This window comes from Octopus bimaculoides, chromosome 10 (assembly GCF_046866305.1).
Source record: "Octopus bimaculoides isolate indiv1 chromosome 10, ASM4686630v1, whole genome shotgun sequence".
In the NCBI taxonomy this organism is placed as follows: domain Eukaryota; kingdom Metazoa; phylum Mollusca; class Cephalopoda; order Octopoda; family Octopodidae; genus Octopus; species Octopus bimaculoides.
Genome location: NC_142937.1, coordinates 38,408 through 66,175, shown reverse-complemented (window position 1 = coordinate 66,175; position 27,768 = coordinate 38,408). Strand labels below are relative to the sequence as shown.

The following is a 27,768-nucleotide window of genomic DNA, read 5'->3' as shown; positions in this document are numbered from 1 at the left end:
TACGTTCGAATTCCGCTCGAACGGTGCAGAGGCAGGCCGAACGGACGCACGTACTTTGGAATTCCCCTCGAACGGAGCAGGGGGAGGTCGAAAGGACGCTCATACGTTCGAATTCCGCTCGAACGGTGCAGATGTAGACCGAACGGACGCACGTACGTTTGAATTCCGTTCGAACTGTGCAGAGGGAGCCTTAACGGACGCACGTACGTCCGAATTCCGCTCGAACGTTGCAGAAGCAGGCCGAACGGACGCACGTACTTTGGAATTCCGCTCAAAAGGTGCAGTGAGAGGTCGAACGGACGCACGTACGATCGAATTGCATTCCAACGGTGAAGATGTTGCCAGAACGGACGCACGTATGTTCGAATTCCGATCGAACGGAGGAGAGGGAGCCTTAACGGACGCACGTACATTCGAATTCCGCCCGAACTGTGCAGACGGAGGCCGATCGGAGGCACATACTTTCGAATTCCGCTCAAACGGTGCAGAGGGAGGCCAAACGGACAAATGTACGTTCGAATTCCGCTCGAACGGTGCAGAGGGAGGCCGAACGAACGCATGTACGTTCGAATTCCGCTCGAACGGTGCAGAGGGAAGCCGAACGGACGCACGTACGTTTGAATTCCGTTCGAACTGTGCAGAGGGAGCCTTAACGGACGCACGTACGTCCGAATTCCGCTCGAACGTTGCAGAAGCAGGCCGAACGGACGCACGTACTTTGGAATTCCGCTCAAAAGGTGCAGTGAGAGGTCGAACGGACGCACGTACGATCGAATTGCATTCCAACGGTGAAGATGTTGCCAGAACGGACGCACGTACGTTCGAATTCCGCTCGAACGGTGCAGAGGGAGGCCGAACACCCGTACGTACGTTCGAATTCCGCTCGAACGGTGCAGAGGGAGGCCGAACCGACGAATGTACGATCGAATTCCGCTCGAACGGTGCGGAGGCAGGCCGAACACCCGTACGTACGTTCGAATTCCGCTCGAACGGTGCAGAGGGAGGCCGAACGAACGCACGTACGTTCGAATTCCGCTCGAACGGTGCAGAGGGAGGCCGAACCGAGGAATGTACGATCGAATACCGCTCGAACGGTGCAGAGGCAGGCCGAACGGACGTGTAGTAACGCCTGCGCATGCGTAGTCTTACGCATGCGTAAAATTAAACAAGCAAGCGTTTCCCGCTCAATTCATTCTCTTTCACGCTGGCCAGCGATTGAGCAAGGACGTGTGTTTAAAGCTGTCTCGACATCTTTCGGTCTTATACTCGACAGCTCGTTATTCTCACCTCTAAAGATGTATAACTAAAGACTTGTATGTTTTACCAAGTAAATAAATGTTGTTTAAGTTGTTTAGTCTGGAGTTCAGCGTTCCGTCTATTTCTTCAATTTTATAGTAGAAAGTCAGGTATACAATCTAAAGATGTATAACCCACTTTCTACTAAAGACGCATGTACGTTCGAATTCAGCTCGCACGATGCAGAGGGAGGCCAAACAGTCGCACGTACGTTCGAATTCCCCTCGAACGGTGCAGAGGGAAGCCGAATGGTCACACGTACGTTCGAATTCTGCTCGAACCGTGTAGAGGGAGGCCGAACGGACACACGTACTTTGGAACTCCACTCGAACGGTGCAGAGGGAGGCCGATCGGACGCGCGTATGGTCGAATTCCGCTCGACCGATGCAGAGGGAAGCCGAATGTTGACACGTACGTTCGAATTTCACTCGAACGGTGCAGAGGGAGGCCAAACGGACGAATGTACGCTAAAATTCCGCTCGAACGGTGCAGAGGGAGACCGAACATATGCACGTACGTTCGAATTCCGCTCGAACGGTGCAGAGTGACGCCGAACGGACGCACGTACGTTCGAATTCCGCCCGAAAGTTGCAGAGGGAGGCTTAACGGACACACGCACTTTCAACTACACTTGAACGGTGCAGAGGGAGGCCGATCGGACGCACGTACGTTCGAATTTCGCTCGAACGGTGCAGAGGGAAGCCGAATGTTCACACATTCGTTCGAATTCCCAGCGAACGGTGCAGAGGGAATCCGAATGTTCAAACGTACGCTCGAATTCAGCTAGAACGGTGCTGATGGAGGACGAAAGGACATTCGTACGTTCGAATTTCGCTCGAACGGTGCAGAGGGAAGCCGAATGGTCACACGTACGTTCGAATTCCGCTCGAACGGTGAAGAGGGAGGCCGAACGGACGAACGTACTTTCGAATTCCGCTCGAACGGTGCAGAGGGAGGCCGAAAGAATAATCTTACGTTCAAATTCCGCTCAAACGGTGCAGAGAGAGGCCGAACAGTCGCACGTACTTTCGAATTCCGCTCGAACGGTGCAGAAGGAGGCCGAACACCCGCACGTACGTTCGAATTCCGCTCGAACGGTGCAGAGGGAAGCCGAATGGGCATACGTACGTTCGAATTCCGCTCGAACGATGCAGAGGGAGGCCGGACGGACGCACGTACGTTCGAATTCTGCCCGAAAGTTACAGAGGGAGGCTTAACGGACACACGTACTTTCGAACTCCACTCGAACGGTGCAGAGGGAGGCCGAACGGAGGCACGTACGTTCGAATTCCGCTCGAACATTGCCTAGGGATGCCGAACGAACGCATGTATGTTTGGATTCCGCTCGAAGCGTGCAGAGGGAGGCCGAACCAACGCACGTACGTTCGAATTCAGCTCGAACGGTGCAGAGGGAGGCCGAACGGTCGAACGTACCGTTCGAATACCGCTAGAACCGTGCAAAGGGAGGCCGAACGTACGCATGTACGTTCGAATTCCACTCGAAGCGTGCATAGAGAGGCCGATCCAATGCACGTACGTTCGAATTCATCTCGAACGGTGCAGAGGGAGGCCGAACGGTCGCTCGTCCGTTCGAATTCCGCTCGAACTGTGCAGACGGAGGCCGATCGGAGGCACATACGTTCGAATTTCGCTCAAACGGTGCAGAGGGAGGCCAAACGGACGAATGTACGTTTGAATTCCGCTCGAACGGTGCAGAGGGAGGCCGAACGGACGCTCGTACATTCGAATTCCGCTCGAACTGTGCAGACGGAGGCCGATCGGAGGCACATACGTTCGAATTTCGCTCAAACGGTGCAGAGGGAGGCCAAACGGACGAATGTACTTTGGAATTCCCCTCGAACGGAGCAGGGGGAGGTCGAACGGACGAACGTACTTTCGAATTCCGCTCGAACGGTGCAGAGGGAGGCCGAATGAATGATCTTACGTTCAAATTCCGCTCAAACGGTGCAGAGAGAGGCCGAACAGTCGCACGTACTTTCGAATTCCGCTCGAACGGTGCAGAAGGAGGCCGAACACCCGCACGTACGTTCGAATTCCGCTCGAACGGTGCAGAGGGAAGCCGAATGGGCATACGTACGTTCGAATTCCGCTCGAACGATGCAGAGGGAGGCCGGACGGACGCACGTACGTTCGAATTCTGCCCGAAAGTTACAGAGGGAGGCTTAACGGACACACGTACTTTCGAACTCCACTCGAACGGTGCAGAGGGAGGCCGAACGGAGGCACGTACGTTCGAATTCCGCTCGAACATTGCCTAGGGATGCCGAACGAACGCATGTATGTTTGGATTCCGCTCGAAGCGTGCAGAGGGAGGCCGAACGGTGCAGAGGGAGGCCGAACGGTCGAACGTACCGTTCGAATACCGCTAGAACCGTGCAAAGGGAGGCCGAACGTACGCATGTACGTTCGAATTCCACTCGAAGCGTGCAGTGAGAGGCCGAACCAACGCACGTACGTTCGAATTCATCTCGAACGGTGCAGAGGGAGGCCGAACGGTCGCTCGTCCGTTCGAACTGTGCAGACGGAGGCCGATCGGAGGCACATACGTTCGAATTTCGCTCAAACGGTGCAGAGGGAGGCCAAACGGACGAATGTACGTTTGAATTCCGCTCGAACGGTGCAGAGGGAGGCCGAACGGACGCTCGTACATTCGAATTCCGCTCGAACTGTGCAGACGGAGGCCGATCGGAGGCACATACGTTCGAATTTCGCTCAAACGGTGCAGAGGGAGGCCAAACGGACGAATGTACTTTGGAATTCCCCTCGAACGGAGCAGGGGGAGGTCGAAAGGACGCTCGTACATTCGAATTCCGCTCGAACGGTGCAGATGTAGCCTGACCGGACGCACGTACGTTTGAATTCCGCTCGAACTGTGTAGAATGAGGCCGAAAGGACGCACGTACGTTCGAATTCCGCGCGTAGTTCTCAGCTTCCACATTTTTGTGATTTCTATTTTCAGATTTTTAGAACGAGAAAGCTTTTCGTATTCCTTTCTTGAGACATTTTGATCTTGTGGGACGGACAGACAAGTTCCTCTGTATTCTTTGATCACAATGTCTGGTTGATTGGAGTCAATTTTTCTCTCAGTTTGTATTGTATGTTTTACTATTATTATTATTATTATTATTATTGTTGTTGTTGTTATTAATTTTTCTGTTATTCTAGTGACATTCAAAAGGAGTTCCATGATTGACTTGTGGGAGAATGTTGCTAGAGAGCAACAGAAGAAATCGTGACTGAAGTGGTTGGTGAACTGTGCGTGACGGAGGGCCGTGCTTTCTGCAGAAACGATGTTGAGCTGCGCCTGGAGGCCCTGCGCAAGGCTGAGCATTGTGTGCGACTCTACAAGATGAATAAAATCCTGGAATGTTGGAAGCAGAGACAATTGCAGCGCCAACATGAGCGCGATATGACAATGTCCCTTCATGGCCGTCACTGGCTCCACTTGATAAGCAGCTGAAGACACTCTGTGGGAAGGAACATGAAGGTGTGGTAGGGGACACGCTGGTCATGGGAATCAACCAAACCGCTCACTTCTCCATGGAGACCCCCGTCGCCATCAGCCGGCGGGACGACTATCTACCCTTGGCCCTGACCCTCTGCCACATGAGGCGTCACCTGATACAGCAGAAGGCTTGGTACCCGCTCGATTTAGCAGCAACGGTTGGGCCAAACCTTCTCAGCACCAGCAGTTACGACACACAGATACGTTCAGGTAAGATTCCTCTACACTGTCCATCCTTTTTTCTCATCCGGTGGGGGTGGGTCAGTGTTATTGTTGTTCTGGTCAATCCAGATCTTATGACCAGAGGCTTTCCACCTGTAACTGACCTGTTCTTTTTTTATTCAGTTTCGTCTGTTGTTACGTTCTGAGTTCAAATTCCTCTGAGGTCGACTTTGCCTTTCATCCTTTCGGGGTCGATAAATTAAGTACTGGTTGTGCACTGGGGTTGATGTAATCGACTTAATCCCTTTGTCTGTCCTTTTTGTCCCCTCTATGTTTAGCCCCTTGTGGGCAATAAAGACATAAGAGAGGCAGAAACAGGTGTGTTGCTGTAGAGGTGGGGACATGGTTACCTGGCCAAGGGAGAGATGGACTTCTTTCCGTTTCTACCAATCAGATCCACTCGCAAATCCTTGGTCTAGGCTAAAGATGCCATGGTGTGGAACTGAAGCTGGAACCATATGGTTGGCAAACAAACTTCTTACCACACCTTCACCTGTTTTCTGATATTTATTTATAATGTTTGTAACTTTTGATCTCAATTTTTCTTGTTTGTTTTCAGGTCAAAACAGTGGCTCCCTCTACTGGAAGCTGATAATGTCATTACCAGAACTAGATGAGCAACAGACAGACAATGCAACCATGTACAGCCTGGAGTTGAGTGACTGGCTGAAGGCTAAGTTGAGCAAAGGAGCAAAACCACAGTCTGATCTCGATAATGTAAGTCTGTTTTACAGGTACTTATTAGAGAGGCAGTATTTTATGACTGGGTGATCTCCCTTCCACTAACCCTCACTTGTTTTATCAAGTGAGGACTTGGGTTTTTTTTTCTTTTTTCCCTGCCATTTAACTTTGAAAGGGAAAATGGTCTCATGACTCCCCATCATTTAATGTGTGTTTACCATGCTTGTATGGGTTGCATTGTTTGACAGGAGCTGTATCGTCTGTTTTGGCATGGTTTCTCCAGCTGAGTTTCCTTACAGTTTCTGTCTGCCATTTCCATACACCACCACAATCACTCTGTTCCCCGCTAAAATGAGATTCTGTCTTTTTCCATTTCAGATGTCTATTCTGAGCCTTTACAAATGTCATCTTGAAGGGTCATCCATAGGTAGACAGCAAGGGGACACACTGTTACATTTCTGTCTCCGTGAGGTCACTGGCTCATTGACCCCTGACCTCATACAGCACATTAAGAATAAGAGACTGTTTTGTGGCACCAGTGGCCTGCTTTTTGTGCTGCCTCTCTTGAGTAAAGACGATGATAAGGAGGTAAGTAAATACACACATTTCTTTTTAATTGTTTCACTCATTAGACTGCAGCCATGCTGGAGCACCACCTTGAAGGGTTTAGTCAACCTCAGGACGTTTTATTTTTAAGTCTATTCTACTGACCTCTCCTGTAACTACTTACCAAAAGGGTCACACCTAAATATGCACAAATTTTTTACACACATGGGGTTAGGGTTAGGGTTAGAAGTCATCACTTCGCAAGAGTTCCAGCACTGTTTTGTGTAGTGTCTGGAAGGATGTATTGTTTCAAATGGAGAATACTTCGAAGGGGATAAAAGTGTAAACATGGAAAACTAAGTGAATAAAATAATATTGATATCTGGATTTAAAAAATCCCTAATCAGGAAATTACATCCTCAATTTTGACAGTATGTATATATATATATAATCCCTACACATTTATTTTCTCTCTCCTTTTTTACCTCTTAATCCTTTCTGTCAAAGTGCATATGCTCAAAATGTAAAAGGCTTTTCCATTCTTCCCAAATGTTAAACTAATACACTTGCTTGTTGTTCCTACACCTGTCTTTGTCTATTTGTTTTCTGTAAAGTTGAACCACACACACTCACACACACACATACACACACATTCGTGTCTACTTTTCTCTCTCTTTCTCTCATTCACAGAGGTACTGGCTCGATGCTCAAATCCGACTATCGACCCTGCTCCAGGCCAAGCCACAGCAACCCAACCTCCCTGTTGCAGTTCTTGTGCCCCATGATGAAACTGAACCAGGCTCCCCTCCCAGTCTGGAGCAGCTACAGCTGAAGTTGGACCTGTCATGCTTGATTAATCAGGAGTTCGTTTCCACCGTCAAGGTCTTCACTTTACCATTCCGGTGTCATGAAGAGTCAGGCTTCGATGTGGAACATGTTGCCGTGGAAACTGTGGTAAGTATGTTCTTGAAGTCTCATCTTTTACTTTGTTTCAGTCATTAGACTGCGGCCATACTGGAGCACTTCCTTTAGTTGAACAAATCAACCCCCAGGACTTATTCTATTGACCTCTTTTGTCGAAATGCTAAGTCACTGGGATGTAAACATTGGCTGTCAAGTGATAGTAGGGGGACAAGCACACACATACATAATGGGCTTCTTTCAGTTTCTGCCTACCAGATCCCCACATAAGGCTTTAGTCAGCCCGAAGCTATAGTAGAAAGCACTTACCCAAGTTGCCACGCAGTGGGACTGAACCTGGAACCATGTGATTGATAAGCAAGCTTCTTACCTCACAGCCACGCCTTCGCCTATATATATATATGTGTGTAGTATCTGTTTATATATCAAACTGTTTACTAATTAACAAATGACTGAGAAGGTTAATCATCATCATCATTATTGGCTCCCACCACACCCCTCTACCATTACCATTGCCCCCCCCCCCCATATATGACCACCATCACTGTACTGCTCTCCTTCTCCCACGAGATAAAAAAAACCCACCTTTCTTGGGTGAATGAATTTCTTTTCCCCTTAAAAAAAAAAACAAAGTGAATGCAAAGAAACATGGCAACAGCAGGTAAATTGTTATGGTAACGATGCGTGGAGGGGACGGCGTTGGTGATCAAGTGTGCCTTTACATGGTCGGTAGCTGGCATAGTAGTGTCCTTCCACCTGGTGCTGGAAAGAACAGCTAAGTCTCCCTCTTGAAGGCTGGAAACATACATGACTGAGCTGAGGCCAAATAACAATTATAGCCACTAATACTAACTACTATACATTAGATATTGTAGTCCTAGCTACACCATGCCCTCCTCTGTTCCTTTGCAGCTCTCCAACTGTCTCAGGTGGTTGGCCACCCACCGCCCCTGTCAACCAAATCTGGAGAAGAAATACTTGAAGGATTTCATTGAGGACTTCCTAGCTTCTCAGTTTTATGGTCCCCTGCTGTATAACAGGGGACTGCGCTCTGCCGAGGGTTACCTGCAGCAGGTAAGGACTCTTTAATTAGGGCAGTGTGTGTGTGGGGGGAGGATCACTGGGTATGTTTAGGGCTGTGTATGTGGGTGATAGTATGTGTGTGTGTTAATGGGAGTGATTGTGTGGGTGAATGTATAAGCAAATGTATGTGACTGTATGATTGTATGTGTCTGTATGTATTTGTGTGTGTGTGTGTGTGTGTGTGAAACTCTCAGTGTGTATATATGCATCTATGTTTGTGAAAGTATGTGTGACTTTAGGTGTTATTCTGTATGTGTGTGTGTGTGGGTGTGTTTGCCTATATCTATGTATGTGGCCTTTCGATTGTGTGTGTATGTGTGTGTTGGTAACCTGTGTAGTTGCTTGTGTGTGTCTATATGTTAATGTGTGAACCAGTTCACCTCTAAATCCATCTTTCTGTTTTTCTCTGAACATTTGTGTGTCCTGAATGTCTCATCGAAAGCCCCTCTCTCTCTCTCTCTCTCTCTCTCTCTCTCCCCTCTCAGCCCCCAGATTTCATCATTGACTTCTACAACTCCATCCTTCAACCCTTGATTGACTGCGTTACCGACTCCGTATTGACCAGCTACTCTTGGCCCGTCACGGAGTTTGTAGATGCCACAGCACAAGGGGCACACGACAACGGTGAGTTTTGATGGCACACAACCTGTGTCTTTTATATATGTGTGTATGTGTACGTATACATATATATATATATATAATAATATTAGGGACAAAATCCAAAATTACAGGTAAAAACTCAATTAAAATCAATTTATAAAAAATCAAAATTAAATTGAGCTTTATAGATTAAAATATATATAAAATATATAATTTTAGGGAAAATAACCAAGTTTCAAGAACTCATCGATGAAAATCCACCATCACATATAGAAAAATTAACAATTAAAAGCACAATGAATGAGTATAATATAAAACAAAGCAAACATCATAAGATAAAGATAATTATTATATTATCTTTATCTTATTATCTTTATTATCTTTATCTTATGATATTTACTTTGTTTTATATTCTACTCATTTATTGTGCTTTTGATTGTTAATTTTTCTATATGTGATAGTGGATTTTCATCGACGAGTTCTTGAAACTTGGTTATTTTCCCTAAATTATATATTATATATATATATATATATATATATATATATATATATACTTCTGCCTCATTCACTACTAGTGCTTTATTTTCCCCTTCTACAGTTAGCTACGTTATTTCTTCTTAATAATGCCACACAGGCTGTTGATCATACCTCCGGTGACTTCAAATAAGTATTTCTATTCTTCTTGTAAACGTGAATATTATTATCATGATTACTTCTCCAATAAATATCCTGAACCCTGTATTACCATTAACTAACATTAATATCCATATAATAGGCTATGATGTTTTATTTTTATTCACTTTCTTCACTTCATATAAATATGTAATTCGTTTTCCTTATATAGTATATGTTTAATTTGAGGTTTCCCTTAGTTATCTCCCTTCCTCCATCTTTTTCACTCAGCAACTTTCCTCCCCACATTTCAATCATTCATTCAATTTAAACCTTTAGCATCATGTTTACAACCTCCTCCCTTTTTATCTCTATATAAACAAGGGTTCTTATTCCTAAAGCCCATGGAATAATATCATTGATCCCTTTATATCTCTATGTAAACAAACGTTTCTAACGGTCACTGACCATGTAGCATCTTAGCTCGTAAGTTACCTCATCATTTCGTATTTGGTTTGCTTTCATATGTTTATTTGTGGATTCCCTTGAAGAGGAATATATGAGGAATTCCAGCAGCTCTTACTTCTTTGTAGAAGAGCTCTCTCATATATTTTAAAACATGTCTAGGAATTAAAGGAACTTTTATTTCTATGCGTTTTGCTCCATTTATTATTATTATTCATATCTTCTCAAAATGTATCACTTTAACTTGGTATCTCTACCTGTAAAATGGCTGTGATATCTTGGTTTCTAGTGTAATTTTGCTACCTCTGGTAACTATTGACATATTTACATTATCAAAGGTTTTTTTAAAACTGAGATAATATTAATATATACATAAACTAATATATATATATAATATGTATGTGTGTGTGTATATATATATATATATATATATATATATATATATATATATATATATCATTATCATCATCATTTACTGTCTGCCTTCTATACTGGCATGGGTGGGTTGGTTTGATAGAAACCGGTCAGGCACAAAATTGCTGACTTTGTGGTAAAATTTGAAACCATTATTATTATTATTACTTCAATCTCCTGTGTGACTATCATTTAAACTTCTGTTTTAGTTTTTTTCCTTTCCTCCCATTTCTTCCTCCCCTTCAGATCTGCCCCCTATTCACTGGAACTCTCCAGAACATCTCCTGTTTGTAAGGGACACTTTACGGTCCCTCACACTTCCTCCGTTCACCTTCGGTGATGACACCAGCGAGAAATGCTCCCAGGCTGAGCAAGATGTTTGGAACTACATCCGTTCCGTGACTTTGGAAACATCTGGAAAATCTGCAGTGGATCTTGTGTCAAGGTAAGGGCAACAAATATATTGATCCTGTTGTTGTTGTTGTTTGTCACCATTTTGCTTGTTAAAACTTGATCATGCTCATCTGGGTCTCCTTCGCTCAACCGGTTGAAAATCCAGTCTCCAAAACCTCTGAGATTTCTGAAAGAGGGTGACACGGAACAAACCCCTCTTTTCATACCTTTTTTTTTATTATAAGAGAAATTTATTCTCCACAATATCTGCAGCAGTTGAAACATGTGACCAAAACATATTTCAAACTAACCTAAATTCTGTTCAAACCTAAAACACTACTTCGTACTAACGCTTTGTTGAAGGTTATTTTATAATTTATGGTTAGCAGTTGGGGGTTGCTTGAAATGCGAATAAACATCCAAAATTAGAGAATGGAGTAGAAAAAATCCAAGTCACATATGTTTCATAGCTTGTGGGGACTTTGGAAGTAATAGTTATCTAAAGAAGGGGTAAACCGTAAGCTAGTCTCCAGGGAGAAGGATAGCTTGGTTATATGAAGCTGGCATTGTAGTCAGGAGATTCAATTGAAATGCAATCTGTGCACTCACACATAGAACTCCATATCTACCCTCAATCACATTCATGTTCTTTTTTCTCTTCCACCAGGGTGCGCCACCATATACACCATGTGGAGAAGCAGTTTGACGAAGTGTGCCGTCTCAAGTATGGTGTGTCCAGCTGTTCACCTACCTATGTCAACATGCCGTGGGTGGACATAATTTTGGACTGTGTCAATCACTGTCTGACCACAGTGTCTTGTCTTGACCCAAAGTCAACTGATACGGTGAGTGGTGGTCTTCGTTTATCAGTGGGTAGTGGTGGTGGTGGAACATATTCTTTCATTTGCTTCACTCATTTGACTGCGGCCATGCTGGAGCACCTCCTTAAAGAATTTTAGTTGAACAAATCAACACCAGGACTTATTTATTGTTTTTTTAAGCGTAGTACTTATTCTATCAGTCTATTTTATTGAACTGCTATGTTACAGGGATGTAAACACACAAACACTGGTTGTCAAGCGGTGAGGCAAGGACAAATACAGACACATACATAACAAAACTGTCCGATGAACGGGAACGTGAAACTCAGAGTAACGGTTTTTTTGTTATATTTCTGCTGCTTTTAAATAAAGTATATATATATATATATATATATATATATATATATATATATATATATAATGTATATATATATATATATTTGTTTTTTCAAAAAATCTATTATTATTTCCTCTGGAACAAGCTGCTTTAATATTTCCTTAAATGAACACTTTAATTTCACTTTGTCATATTACGGCGGGAAATTACTCTGAAAGAAATCTTTGCAGAAAGGTGAGTAGATTGATTACATATTTTCTTTTGTTTCTTTCATTATGTCATCGTAGTTTTGTGAGATTTGGCTGTTATTTCTAGCATGTGAATTTCTAGCAATAATGCTGGTGTGTTTACGTCCCCCGTAACTTAGCGGTTCAGCAGGGGGAGACCGATGGAATAGGTGCTGGGCTTGGAAGGAGTGGGTCCTGGTGTCGATTTGCTCGACTAAAGGGCGGTGCTCCGGCATGGTCGCGGTCAAATGACTGAAACAAGTAAAAGAGCAGACAGAATTGAAACAAATTTTGTAAAAATGAAAAAAAGTTATGAGGGGGTCTTAGCACATGCTTACATCATAACTCTGCCGAGTTTTGCTTTCACTATCGAAAACGCTACGTATCTCTCAGAAAGCTCCTAAGCAATTTAACTTTATGCGGCATTCGCTGTTTATGTGCAGGCTATGTCGGAAGACAGAATAAAGGGGCTTTTGTTAGCTTATCTCTCTGAAAAAATAGCTCCCTTTGCTGTTAAACTCGCAGAGTGAAGTCTCAATGTCTTCCTTCAATTTCTTTCCACCATTTATGTGGCTGTTTCTGACAAGGAACTTCGCTTTCATATAAAACAACTATATTTTGTAGTCATTATCTGTAACCTACTCCCAAAACACTTCAGTAGCTTAACTTTTCATCGCTTGCCGACTTATATGTTCTATGATAATTAAAGCGCGAGATCTCCACAATATCCAGCCTTCAATTCGATCTCCCATTCCTAGGTTAATCAGAAACATAGACTGCCATGCTATTCATAAGCCTTCTCAGTAGTTCAATTATTTGGTGAAAAAAAATACCACCAAAGCAACTTAAATTGTCCAAAGGACGGGTGCGTTTGCTATTATATATATCCTTACATATATATATGTCTTAGGACCATTGCTTTTTATAGTCGCTCTCTCAGATATGCATTCAAGTGCCCAGATAGCCACTCTTGCAAGCTACGCAGACGATACGAAAGTCTCGCAGAAAATACAGAACTCCAGTAATGTTGCACATCTGCAGCAGGAGTTGGACTCAGTTTACAGATGGGCTGAGGATAATAATGTGCTGTTTAATGCTGAAAAATTCCAAGCCCTGCGCTACCAACATCCAAAACTGAATATGAAACTTACAGAGTACACTGGTCCGCAGGGAATTTCAATCCCAGAGCCTAAATCAGTGAGAGACCTGGATATCGACATGAGTGATGATACCTCTTTCCACGTGCACATTACCAGGATGGCAACAAAGTGCAGGTGACTGGCTGGATGGATCCTGAGAACATTCAGAACCAGAGATAAGGAAGCCATGATGATCCTCTGGAGGACATTCGTCCTCAGCTGCCTGGATTACTGTTCACAGCTATGGTCACCCAGCAGTGTGAAATTAACAGCAGACCTTGAAGCAATCCAGAGAAGATTCACAAAGAAGATTGTCTCTTTGCAACTGCTCGGCTACTGGGAAAGGCTGAAACAGCTAAGACTCTACTCCCTGGAGAGAAGGCGGGAGAGGTATGCAGTAATATACATCTGGAAGATCCTGGAAGGAATTGTGCCAAATTTTGGCATTGAAAGCTACACCAATGCCAGAACGGGACGACACTGCATAGTGCCAAAGATCCCAGCAATGCCATCGCGCTTCAGGATCAGTTACTGCAACAGCTTGGGATTCAGGGGCCCACAGCTTTTTAATATTCTCCCAAAGAGCCTGAGCAATCTGCACAAAGTAGATGTAGGGGTTTTTAAATCAAAGCTGGACCTCTTTCTGTCGAGAGTCCCAGATGAGCCTACTTCACGGCAAGAGGTGCAAATGAGGGTTGCTAAATCAAACTCCATTCTTCACCAAGTGCCACATATTGTAGGAGGCTCCCTGTAATAACAGTGTAGCAACACGGCGGTGCATCAGCATGGCCGCAGCTCTAAGCTGAAACTATAAACAACAAACAACAATATTCTGTTGTGTCTGGGGAGAGGCATTTTCTTATTGTGCCTTAAAATTTAACACTCACCGGTTAAATTTCCACTTATTTCTTATTTTTATTTTCCTAAAATTTTCGTTGTGTCTTGCGACCTTTTCAATAGTCTTGACTCTTGAGAAATAAGTGGAAATTTTACCGGTGAGTGTGTTAAATTTTAAGGCACAATAAGAAAATGACTCTCCCCAGACACAAAAGAATATGCTTCAACACACGAAATCACATAAAGAAATCTTGCAAACCAAATCCAAAAACGAAATATATATACATATATACATATATATATATATATATGTATACATACATGATGGGCGCCTTTTAGTTTTTGCCTACCAAATCCGCTTACAAAGATCTGGTTGGTCTAAGGCTACAGTAGAAGACATTTGACCAAAGTGCCATGTATTGGGACTGAACCTGGAACTATGTGGTTGGGAAGCAAACGTCTTACCACTCAGCCATGTGCATGTGTGTATATAAATACGATTGATTGTGTGTGTGTGGGGGGGGGGAAGAAGAAATATTTGAAAACATTGTGGTGAGAGGAGAGAGAGAGGGAGAGGGAGAGAGAAGGTGGAAGAGATGGAGAAGAGAAGGGGTAATGACACAGGAAGCAGTTGCCTTGATGAGAAAGGAATCCTGGGGGCAGAAACACGGAAAACAATGGAATTTTCATTACACCGGTTCTAACAATATTTGTGACAACAACGACAACAACAACGTTAATAATAATAACAATAATAGTCACTGTACCAAAACCTAATAGTTTCTGATTTCGTTCAAATATACATACGAATGTATATGTACACATACAGGTAAGTGTGTGTGTATGTATATATATATATACATACTCTCTGAGTGGTTGGCGTTAGGAAGGGCATCCAGCTGTAGAAACTCTGCCAAATTTAGATTGGAGCCTGGTGTTGCCATCCGGTTTCACCAGTCCTCAGTCAAGTCGTCCAACCCATGCTAGTATAGAAAGTGGACGTTAAACGATGATGATGATGATGATGATCTATCATCATATATATCTATATCTATTTATATATATATATACACTCACACACACATGTATATATATATATATATATATATATATATATATATATATATATATATATATATATATATATATATATATATATATATATATATACACACACATAAAAATATATAAATTCAATTGGGGTATTGACATTGTAGTTTGCTTTATAAAGCCTGTCTACAGGTATTGGCTATCAGATAACATTTTACAGGGAATATTGATCGTATCGCTCAACATGCATCTGTAATCCATAAAGTACCAATAAGGTTTATATAAATATAAATATTAACAAAGAGAATGGACAGAGAAGACTTGCCATTTGTCAATATTACTGGATTAATACTGATTCAATCTATTATTTCATATATTATATATAGTAATATTTCAGCAATGATTTTCTGGTAAAAAAATGAGACAATTGTAGCATTATGCCAAAAGAGGTGTTGCTCAACCCATTCTCTTTGTTAAAACTTATATATATATATATATATATATATATATATATATATATAAGTATTTATATATATATGTGTATGAATGTGTGTGTAGATGTATGTGTATATATATATATATATTTATATATATATATATATATATATATATATATATATATATATATATATATATATATATATATATATATATATATGTATGTATATATATATACATATATATGGACACACACACACACACACACACAATTATAGGCACAAGAGGTTTGATTGTGAAGTTTGTGGTGAGCAATGAAAAGTGTGAGAGTGGCAAATTCTCTCTCCTCCGACCCCCCCCCACTGCTCCACCATCACTGTCACCCCATTCCCACCACGACCCCCTCTCCTTATCACAATAACTATTTAGAGTCCTTCGATGGCTCATCTATCGCCTGCTGCATCAGTCGTAGTTGTTCCGAGATCTCAAGAAGCTGTTTGGCCATATTTTTATTCAACTTGCGAGGGGCTGGACATGCCCCTTGCCTGTTTGAAGCTTGCTTCCCCACTTGTGGTTTTTCCTCAGTGTCTTGAATGATATGTTTGGAAAATGGAGAGAGAGAGAGAGAGAGAAAAGCAGAAAATTAATATAGAAAATAAAAAACAATGAATTACGTGCCAAAAACAAAAAAAAAAAAGAAAGAACATAAACCTTTCTACACACACACACACACACACACACAAAGTCATAAATGACAGAGAAACAGTTTGATGAAATTTTATTTAATAACAAAATTCCAATATCTTGCAAATTATTTTCTAACTTAAAAGCATGTAAATAATTTATATTATTCTATAGAATGAGAAATAAATATACACTCCTTCTTGTTTTCTCTTCTCCTATATATTCTATGTGTTTTGTAGAACGATACATTAAGGAGCTTTTCTAGGAGCTCCACAGGATTACTTGAATGCCATGAAGATTCCGTCCAGATTTTCTGATTGTTGTTTAAGTTATTTGGGAATGTAATGTCGGTGGAGTTGCCTCTCCTTGTCCGTCTCTGGTTTGTGTTCGATAAGCCTGGGTTCATTTCTGTGTATGTTTTTGCTTTATTTTCCTTCAGCAAGGGCTTATCCGATGCCTATTCTACGATGAACTGTGTTTCGTAGTTAATAAACAAATTGCTTTGTCTTTGCCAGCCTTGTAGCGAGTTTGTTTCTTCAGCTTCACAAGTTGTTTGCCACAGTTTAAAGACACTTTCCAAGCGTTGACCATCTCAATGTTTCTTTAATTCGTTGTAGATTTCCTCATCTATGTTCTTCAATTTTTCTTCATTGCTCAGCGCTCTAAGCTTAAGCAGTTCTATTTCTGTCTTCATGTTTTCCAAGTGTTAGTTTCTCCCTTAATTGTCTTTGTTGGTCCTGTTAGTTTGGAATACGTTTAATTTGGAGTTATATATTGTGAATTAAATATATGTGTGTATACACACACACTCACACACATAATATATATATATATCCAAAAACGAAATATATATATATATATATATATATATATATATATATATATATATATATATATATATATATATATATATATATATATATACATATATATATATATATATATATATAGAATAAATACCGGGTTTACAAGAACAAAAAACAAGTGTTGAGGTCAATTTGATTCAACTAAAAATTCTCCAAGGCAGTGCTCCAGCTTGGGTGGAGTCAAATGACTGAAACAAGAAAAAGAATAAAATATAAAACGTTCTATAATAGTTTTGTGTTGACAGCTGTTCCGGGAGAGCCACCGCTGATGCTGTAACCATGTTCATACACAACAAAGGCCTATGTTGTAGATGGCATTGCAAATATTTGGGCAAGGGTTATTAGGGTCAGTTGATACCTTGCTGTTTCTCTTCCACTGCCACCTCTCTTGGTGACAATGGAAAGGGCCTCGGGCTCTGCCCTGTCTGTCTCTGATCAACCCCTCCCTCTTTACAAAGTAAAGATACTCACTGGAGTTGTGTCTGTCGGGCTATCAGCTGGCTACACACCGTCTGCACCTCCATGTCACAGTCGATAGGGTCCATCCACTCTTGTAATGTAACCTTGTTGTGGGTGGGGCTGCATCCTACAGCTGTTGGGGATAATGGTAGGAGAGGAAGAGGAGAGAGAAAAGAAAAACAAAACGAGAAAAATATTAAGAGAAAAAAGAGGTAACAGGTGTAAAAAGGGTAAAATCAGTAGGGTATCGCTTAAACGAGTAAATAGTATTTTCCTAAACAAGAGATCCCCTTATTTCGGTTAGTGACTTATTCACGAATATACCAACATCAGCGCTGCTGAGGGTAATATTCTCTGGGAACACACAAAAGCCTTTTTCACAATTATTTACTTTGACTTGTTATTATCTCATATCTGATTAGCCTGTTATTACGTAACATGCTTCATGATTTTAGTATACATACCTTATTAGTATTTCCCCCTATGTTCTATATACTCTGGGAACGTATTACAGCCCTTTTCGGCACTAATTTATGTGAACTCTTACTATCGGGTAACTAATTTCATGGTATTACATGACTGACTTCACAATTTGGGTATTCATAACTTATTAGGAATTCCTAACAACAAGATCCTGTGTAAGACACTTCAGTATTCTCTGTAAATGCACAGAAACCGTTTTAAGGGCTACATACTTTGTATTGTTCTTACTGGATTAGCGAAACAATTATGAGAACGGAACCAAGGGATAAGCCCTGCTTCCCCAGGAATTACAGTGTACGCCCCAGCTAGTATATACATGTGTACATACATAAAACAGTAAGGTGCGATTTGAGGGAGATTTGGGTGCTATTTCTACCAGGTCTGGCTACTATGTAGAAGTCTCCATTGGCTCATACATACATATATACATAGATAAGAGAGTAGGGTGTGATTTGAGGAAGACAAATGTGGGTAAACGGCAGGATACCGTGTTCCAGGAAAAATGTAATGGAAACGGAAAAACTCCTTCATAAAGAGTGATATTGCAACAGTTGCATAGAACCATGATGTTAGAGCAAAATTAGGCTTTTGTGTCGGTGCGCGCACGTATGAGAGAGAAAGGCCGAGAGATAGAGTGAATGAAGGTGATGATGGATGCCTTTGAAGGTCGATACTCGGATAGAAAAGGTGACATCGTCATGGTCGTTGTATGAAATGTTTACTTATAGATCACTTATGAACGGCTAAAACAAGCGAAACAGCAGGTTCTACACACCTGTTGTATACGTCGGTCTTGTTTTTTCGCTTTAAAGTAAGCGATTCTTATAGAAGCAAACACGATATTGAATAATTCTCCGTCATACGTCTTCTAAAAACTTTAAACATACTTCCAAAATGGGACTTCGTCTAGGTTTATCTACGTGTGTGTGTGTGTGTGTGTGTGTGTGTGAACATCCCATCAGCAACATTCATCATCATCTTCTTCCCAATATTTGTACCCTTTAAAAAGAAGCAGTTGTTGCCATTTTTCCGAATTTATTTTACATTGTGTGCACCCAGATTGCAATTTTTATTGTACCTTGCACCAGAGAACATTATAGATTATCTGAAAACAAAACATATTGCCAATGAAAAAACCGTCTGCTTGCACACATTCAATCATCATCATCATCGTTTAACGTCCGCTTTCCATGCTGGTATGGGTTGGACGATTTGACTGAGGACTGGTGAAACCGGATGGCAACACCAAGCTCCAATCTAATTTGGCAGAGTTTCTACAGCTGGATGCCCTTCCTAACGCCAACCACTCAGAGAGTGTAGTGGGTGCTTTTACGTGTCACCCGCACGAGGGCCAGTCAGGTGGTACTGGCAACGGCCACGCTCAAAATGGTGTCTTTTATGTGCCACCCGCACAAGAGCCAGTCCAGGGGCACTGGCAGCGATCTCACTTGGCTTGCCGGGTCTTCTCACGCACAGCACATTTCCAAAAGTCTCGGTCAGTAGTCATCGCCTCGGTGAGGCCCAATGTTCGAAGGTCTTGCCTCACCACCTCAGCCCAAGTCTTCCTGGGCCTACCTCTTCCACGGGTTCCCTCAACTGTTAGGGTGTGGCACTTTTTCACGCAGCTATCCTCATCCATTCTCACCACATGTCCATACCAGCGCAATCGTCTCTCTTGCACACCACAACTAATGCTTCTTATGTTCAGCTTTTCTCTCAAGATACTTACACCCTGACGGGTATGCACACTGACATTACACATCCAGCGGAGCATACTGGCTTCATTCCCTCGAGCTTACGCATGTCCTCAGCAGTCACAGCCCATGTTTCACTGCCATGTACCATGGCTGTTCAATGAATTTTCAAAATTCTAGTCGTTCTATTGACGGGATTTTGTCAAAAGAAAGTGAGCTAAAAGTAAAAAAAAAAAAAACCCTCTTTCCATCAGGAAAGGAACCTTTGGAGAAAACTCCAAGCTGCCATTATATGGAATTTATTTTTTTATTTAGTGTTTAATTTTATTTTCCATTTTCAAATTAACTGTCACGATATCTGCAAGAATAAATTGCATTGATATAAGAACTGCCGTTCAGTGGCACCAGTTCTGTAGAGATGTTTGTTTGGCAAAAAACTGGTGCCGGACAAAACTCCAATTGCTGGTCCGGACCATAGAGTGGAGTTCCATGAAAGTTTGTTCTTCAAAAAGAAGAACAATGGACGACGAATGTGTCGCAAAACTTGGGTTGTTGGATGTTATGACACCACAACCAGAAAAAGGATTTCTTCAACGTCTGCTCGATAGGAGTGCAGAGATGTTGGAGAATGTTATCAGACAAAACGTTCTTGCAGAAAATTTATGACTGACAATTTGGCAAGCTATTGTAATCTGCATATACTCGGTTCCATTCACCAGACGGTAAATCGTTCCCCAAATTTCTTAGATCGGTCATCGGGGCATGTAAAAATCAGCGGAGGTAAAGATTATGGGAGATTTTTTTTGTTGGTTTTATTTTGAAATGAAAACATTATATCAAGGTACGATTCAAGAAGATTGGATCCAGGGCGCGCATCCGCGCATGCGAGACGTGACTAGTGGATCCTACGACTCTCCAGCGCGCGTCACGCACAAAACATGTATGAGGGTGTTTGCGTTTTGTTTACAATGTGTTTTATTTACTTTGTTCAAAAAACCCAAAACAAACCGTCCTGCATGTTTTGTGCATACATGCATTGGCAATAGATTGTTATTGTAGGATCGACTAGTCACGACTCGCGTGCGCGTGCGCGATAGCAGGTGTGTGCGCATATTAATGGCGGTGAATTCGAATGTGTGAAAAAAAAGGTAAATTTCAACATTTCTCTCGTTCAACACCCGACAAAGCATAAACCACAAAATTCACCTTTATTCTGTAATTCTATCTCCAGAAAATCGAAAAATACAAATTATTCGCTGAAAAATTCTGCGCCAGAAATCGCAAAAGAAGCCAAAACCATTTCACAGCTGATGTCTTCTGCTGAATTGCAGACATTTTCGAACAAGGTAAGGCAAAGAGATTTCCTTTTAATTGGCTTTCGCTTGTTTCAATAAAGACAAAACAAAACACTAACATGCTTTTGCTTTTGTTCAGACTTCGTTACTACTAATTTTTATAATTTCAGCATTCGTTTATTATTGTTTTCAAACGTATTTCTGCCAAATGTCATTTATAAAACATGTTTAAAGAAAAAGGGTGCGGATGCAGTCACGCCCCTCACCTTCGAAAATGTGTTTTTTAGTGAAAGGTTTCTTCGGAAACGTGTCTGTTTATTATTACATGTGTGTTTATATAGATGTCTGTAGGTATATAACGTGTGTATTTGTCTTTCTATAGCTCGAGAGAGAGCGAGAGAGAGAGAGAGAAAGTTGTAATGGAATTGAAGGCTTGTAATGGCTGTGGAGTATCTCTGGGTCAGTTCGTCGTACTTTATATTGTCTGATATCGTCTTTAAATCACATTTCACCTTCCAACACTTATAAATCTGAATCTCAATATTTCGTCGTTTTTTTTTTACTTTCGGACACCTGAATGTTTGTCCATCCATTGACATGCACAAATCTTGCAGTCCTCCATTTTGTTCTCTTCTGGATCCCTTCTTGGTCTACGCCTTTCAAACACGCGCGAAACAATTTCCAGTGGGAGGGGGGGAGCCTGTTGAGCCTTGTGTTTTTTTGTATTTGTTTTTTTCTCTTGCTTTGTATCGGAGGGGAATGGGTGGAGGGGGTGTCTGAGAAGGTGGGGTGGGACGGGGTGTATGGCTTGGGGTTCTAATTCAATCTGTCCTTTCTTCCTCTTCCTTCAGCTACCATCCACTGTTCTTTGTTTCTCTTTTCTTCCTGTTGCACCTTCTCCGGCCCCTTTCTAACTTCTTCCTGACTTCTCTGCTTCTGCAGAGGCCTTTTTTAGCCACATTTAAAGCAACGAGGGGTTCTGCCCTCCACCCCCACTCTCAACACTACATCTCCAATGGTCACAGTTTCCACCATATTTTCAGTGGTTCTGCCAATACCCAATATGATCAGGTCCAATGTTTGCTCTTTCCATACACAATTTTCTGTTTTCGTGGCCTGCAGGACGGCTATTTCTTCTTTACTTCCGAGAAGAACAGCCGCCACAACCCAAGCCACATCTGTTTCTGGTGGGATTCTCTCCACCCTAATCCTGGAAGTCCTTCTTCCAAGATATGTAGGTTTCTGTGGTTACAGCATATTCTTTTGCCTTTCCTGCCTTCTTGAACCACAATTGTTCCAAATCTGCTTCCTCTGCCTCAACGTTTTCAATTTTCCTTTCTTCCACTGAGTACACCTTATATATTTACTGTTTTCTTACCCATATTTTCCAATACTTTCTGGAGTAGGGACAACTTAGCATCACCACCGATCCTACGTGCCATCTTCTCATATTTCTCCATGTTTGTCAGGTCCACCTCCTTTTTTGTGACTTCTGTCACTTCAGCAAATCTTTCTTCTTCCTTAAACACTTGTCCATTCTATCAACTGCTCGTACGAGCCGCTCCTCCGAAGAGGACAATTCGGACCCCCTAAGGTCTGAATAGAACATGTTCCTTACTGTTGGCATTGCTGATCCTGCTTAAGGCGGAGAGAAAGCACAAGACAGTCGACCCCTCCTCACACAATCAACAAATACACCAACACTATGTAAAAGCGTGAGAGGAAATGGGAAAGAAGAAAGAGAGCGAATGTTTTAATTCTCCTGCTTAAATAGTCGTTGCCGATGGGAGTCTTGCCAATGAGAGTCTTGCTGTTGTATTAGATTGATAGATAGAGAGATATTGATATATGTAAATATATATGTGTGTATATATTTAAGTGCAAGATCTCAGGATCAAGGTGTAGGAAGTGAGTAAGCTTCAAGCAGTCCATAGTAGAAAGTATAAAAAGCAACTTTGAAGAACATTAGTGGTTTATTGTCAAAGAAGATTGTAAATGTTTTCCAAAATTAGGGAACAGAGGAGATAAAATCACCAGCAGAACCTCAGAAATAGTAATTAGCCTAACGAGGGGTACTCCACTACCTACTGATAAGGGTGAATACACCTTAGTTAAATGAAGGTTACATTGTTGTCAAAATATCTCAAATTAACCTGCAAGAGAATAAGGTTCTGCTAGCTGGGAGACATATGTTACTGGGATGTTTACCTGTTCCAATCCCTGAATTTGCATGTATCTGTAGTTATATGTGTTTGTGTGTGTGTGTGTGTGTGTGTGTGTGTACATGTATGTAGAAGAGAAGAGATGAGAAAGGAATAAACGATCATCTTCTGAACTTTCTAGGATGATTGCTCCTTCCTTTGTCATTCCTTTTTTTATTACTGCTCCCTACTTGACTAATGTGTCATTCTGGTGTATATTCAGTTTCACACCAGGTTATTTGGATCTCAATGCCTTAGCAATATATTCTTTTACTTGTTTCAATCATTTTGATTGTGGCCACCTTGGAGCACCACCATTTAGTCAAAGAAATCGACCCCGGGACTTATTCTTTGCAAGCCTAGTACTTCTGTCGGTCTCTTTTAATGTATTTTAATTATCATGTGCTTTTCAAGAGGCTTTTATAATTGAAGATTTCAACTTCACAATTCAGTCTTAATTCACTGTGAGATACACATTTCAAGGTTGTATTAATGTCCAACAGAAGTGTACCCCAACACCGTAACTTTGTTTCCTCATAGCTGCATGCAACAAACATGAATATTTGAAGATAAAATTCTTTACAAATGGAGTAGATTACAATTGTATCTGGATTTGTTGTGAAAAAAAGTTTTGAAGGAGGGTGAAAAGAGGAGTTTCAGATAAATCACCCATGGGTTGTGAATAAAAATAGGGTAACAGAATACTTTGAGAGAAAAACCCCAAAACCCCACCCTTTAAAAAAATTTTTTTAAGCTAATTTCAATAAGGCAAACAACCCCCATCTGTGTCATAAACAGATTCACTGTAGACACAATAAACATATGGTCCTGTGATATTGGACTGGGGTGGAACAGTTCTCCACTATCTACTTGAAGCTCTTCTATAGGCACTGTACTAAAAATAGCAACCCTTTATATTCTTAAGGTAGTGATATACAAAAAAGAAAACTTAATAAATTTATCATACAGACAGAGACATGGCTGTGTGGGAAAGAAACTAATTTTGTAATCTCATGGCTTCAAGTTCAGTCCCACTGCATAGCACCTTGGGAAAGCGTGTGTATATATATACATATATATATATTGATTGAAGTGTACAGTATTATAGTACTATGTATCCATTGTGGCCATCCTTACCAGTCGGTTTTGCACTTGGGGCTTAATAGGTTGTTAGATAACAGTCCAATTATGTAACCCTGCACTCTTCAGAGCAGCTCTACTGTCTGTTTTGTATGGTTTCTATGACTGAATGCCCTTCCTAACTAATGCCAGCCACTTTACAGAGTGAACTGGGTTCCTTTTTATGTGGTGCCCATGCACATATGTTAGGACATTACAATATTAGAGAAGTATTTCAGTTGATTTCACCAATCAGGCTCCCACACGACAGCAGAAAATCCCAATCCTGATGCTTGTTAGAAGAAGGGCTCGTGCAAACAAAGAAGATTGTACTGAAATGGATTTGTTGTATATATATAATATATATACATGGGTTGCATGGAGGCAAAGTGACTGAGTCCCTTTCAAGTGTTGGGCCTCATGGAGGCAATGACTGAGAAGACCCATCAAGCTGAGCAAAACCGCAGTTGTGGCAGATACTGGTACAGTACAAATTGGCATGTAAGGGCATCCAGCTATAGAAAACCATGCCAAATCAGAGAGGAGCCTGGTGCAGCCTTCCAGTGTGCCAACCCAGTCAAACCATCCAACCCATACCAGCATGGACAATGGATGCTAAATGATGATGATGATGACACACACACAATAAATACATATGTGTGTATACATATATATATATATATATATATATATATATATATATATATATATATATATATACATAATTATATATATATATATATTTCGTTTTTTTGGATTTGGTTTGCAAGATTTTTTATGTCATTTCGTGTGTTGAAGCTTCTTCTGTTGTGTCTGGGGAGAGTCATTTTCTTATTGTGCCTTCAAATTTAACACTCACCGGTAACATTTCCACTTATTTCTTATTTTTATTTTCCTAAAACTTTCGTTGCGTCTTGCAAACTTATCAATAGTCTTGACTCTGTCCGTTATTTATGCATGTGTGTGTCTCAGTGTGTGTGTATGTATGTCTGTGTGTGTGTGCATATGTATATATGTATGTATGGGTGTGTATGCATACATGTATGCATGTATGTATTCTGCATATTCCTGTGTTTGTGTGTGTTTTTATGTATGTGTGTGCATGTGTGTATATGTATGTATGTACCTCTGTCTCCTTGTGTGTGCATGTCTGAGTGTGTGTGTGTGTGTGTGTGTGTGTGTGTTGCTGCTATGTACCATGTTTTTATGTATGGGTGTACATCTCCATATGTGTGGACATGTGTTTTTGTGTGAAGTAAAGTGTGTGTGTATATGTGGTCATGTGTTTCAGTGTCTATGTGCATATGTGGTTGTCTGTTCATATACCCTATGTACCTACCCGTCTGTATGTAGACCTGTTGGTTTACATATACATACATGTGCATGCACACACACACACATACACCCACACACACAGACATACATACATCTATCTCCATAAAAGCCCATATATACACGCATGAAAGAAATCATGCTTACATGTTTGCATTAATATGAATGCTTGTGATATCCTAACGATGTCACATGGTTAAATAGATGCTGCATATTCACCTCCCATTTGAGCTCAGAATGTAAAGATGGACAAACTGCACTTAGCAATTTGGTCTCAGGACCAACAATTCTGTCAGCTTGCTGCCTTATATGTACACACACATACACACACACACACACACGGAGGCTTCTTCCATTTTCCATCTATCAAATCCACTCACAAGCCTGTAGTAAAAAACACTTGCCCAAGGTAGCACATGGTGGAACTGAACCCAGAACTATGTGGTTGTGTGTGTGTGTGTGCATATATGTATGTATGTATGTATGTAAGTGTATAATGAAAAAAAACTGAGTGGTTGGGATAGTGTTTTCAAAGAGATGGAGAGAGAGAGAGAGAGAGATGGGTGTAGCTGATTGGCCAGTTTAGTGATCGCTTTGATGGCCAACAAAAAACAACAACAATAACAACAGAAACATTAATAGCAACAGCAACAAAAAGTGTATTATGTGTACATATATCTGTGTATATATATACATATATATGTGTGTGTGTATACGTATATATATATATATATATGTGCATACATATACATATATATTATGTGCATCTATATGGGTATATATATATGTGTGTGTGTATGTATCTATGAATTATTGTGTATATGTATATATATGTGTGTACATATATATATACATATACACAATATGTATACACACACACATACATACATACATTTATATAGATACATATACATACATGTATATATACACACACACACGTATATACATATATATGCATACACACATATATACACATACATATATGAGTTTATGTATGCATGTATATATTTAAATATATATACACATATATGTATGCACACACATATGTATATCTGTATGTATGTATCTGTGTGTATATATATATATATATATGTATGCATGTATGTATATGTGCATTGTCCTTGAATCTGCATACACAGAAAACCAGGAGCTGAAAAGAAATACACTGGACATAGAAGGGGTCCGATGGTGTGAGCCAAGAGAGAGAGGATTGTGTTGCTATGGAGACGTGAAGAACACGGAGGAGAGGGGGGCAGTTGTAGAAGGGGAGACGTCTGATGGCCAAAGCAATTGGAAACAGTTGAAGACGGAGACAAAGAAAGGCTTAGGAGACCATGTGGTGAAGACTGACTGTAAGATGGTGCTTCTCATGGAGGGGATGGTCACGGAATGGGGGTCGGGGTCGGGGTTGATGACTGGTGGTGTTGAAGAAGTCCTGAATAGCAAAGACCCTCACCAGAATAGCAAATAGGCCAACTTCAATGTCACAAGAAGGACCGTGAGGACGTATACTGAGAGGTATATCATCACAGAACAAATGAAACGGGTGGCTTTATTAGCAATTTGAACCTACAACCAAATTCAATAGAAGTCACCAAAGTGAGTGAGGCTAGTGACCAGCATCAGCTGTTGCTAGAGACAACAGTTAAAACAACTCGAAAACCACAAAAGCACTGAGCTTTTGAGGTTTTTAAGTTGTTTTAACTGTTGTCTCTAGCAATACCCTCTGTCACTTTTCTCACCTTTTACTTGATACAGTCATTAGACTGTTGCCATGCTGGAGCACCGCCTTGAATAACTTTTAGTCGAATGAACTAGCCCCAGTATTTATGTTTGTGTTAAGCGTGGTATATATTCTATCAGTTGCTTTTGCCAAACTGCTAAGTTACGAAGACATAAACACATATATATATATATATACAAGCACATGACAGGCTTCTTTCAGTTTCCATCTACCAAATCCACTCATGTAGTTGGGAAGCAAGCTTCTTACCACATTGTCACACCTACACCTATATATATACATA

The 27,768-nt window shown here is 41.2% G+C and overlaps 1 protein-coding gene and 1 long non-coding RNA gene across 4 annotated transcripts in view; one reads left to right on the top strand and one right to left on the bottom strand.

The window, feature by feature from the left end:
• Window positions 1–1,167: 1,167 nt before the first annotated feature.
• LOC149133425 (germinal-center associated nuclear protein-like) lies at window positions 1,168–21,585 on the top strand. 2 transcript variants are annotated; one of them, XM_089358276.1, is made up of 9 exons: window positions 1,168–5,032; window positions 5,604–5,761; window positions 6,104–6,313; window positions 6,962–7,225; window positions 8,105–8,266; window positions 8,761–8,899; window positions 10,613–10,811; window positions 11,427–11,604; window positions 21,026–21,585. In XM_089358276.1, exons 1-9 carry the CDS (start codon window positions 4,828–4,830, stop codon window positions 21,116–21,118), a joined length of 1,608 nt encoding a protein of 535 aa, XP_089214402.1. In that variant the 5' UTR covers window positions 1,168–4,827; the 3' UTR covers window positions 21,119–21,585. The 2 variants fall into 2 exon arrangements, with proteins under 2 accessions (XP_089214402.1, XP_089214401.1); XM_089358275.1 differs by lacking the exon at window positions 21,026–21,585 and having other exon boundaries at window positions 3,866–5,032; window positions 11,427–11,924.
• Window positions 15,841–27,768, bottom strand: part of LOC149133424 (uncharacterized) — a 33,901-nt gene continuing 21,973 nt past the window's right edge. For both annotated transcript variants that reach the window (XR_016243308.1, XR_016243309.1), the window contains exons 2-3: window positions 17,630–17,750; window positions 15,841–16,196 (exon numbers count right to left, since the gene is read on the bottom strand). This is a non-coding gene — a long non-coding RNA (uncharacterized LOC149133424). The remainder of the gene's footprint in view (window positions 16,197–17,629; window positions 17,751–27,768) is intronic.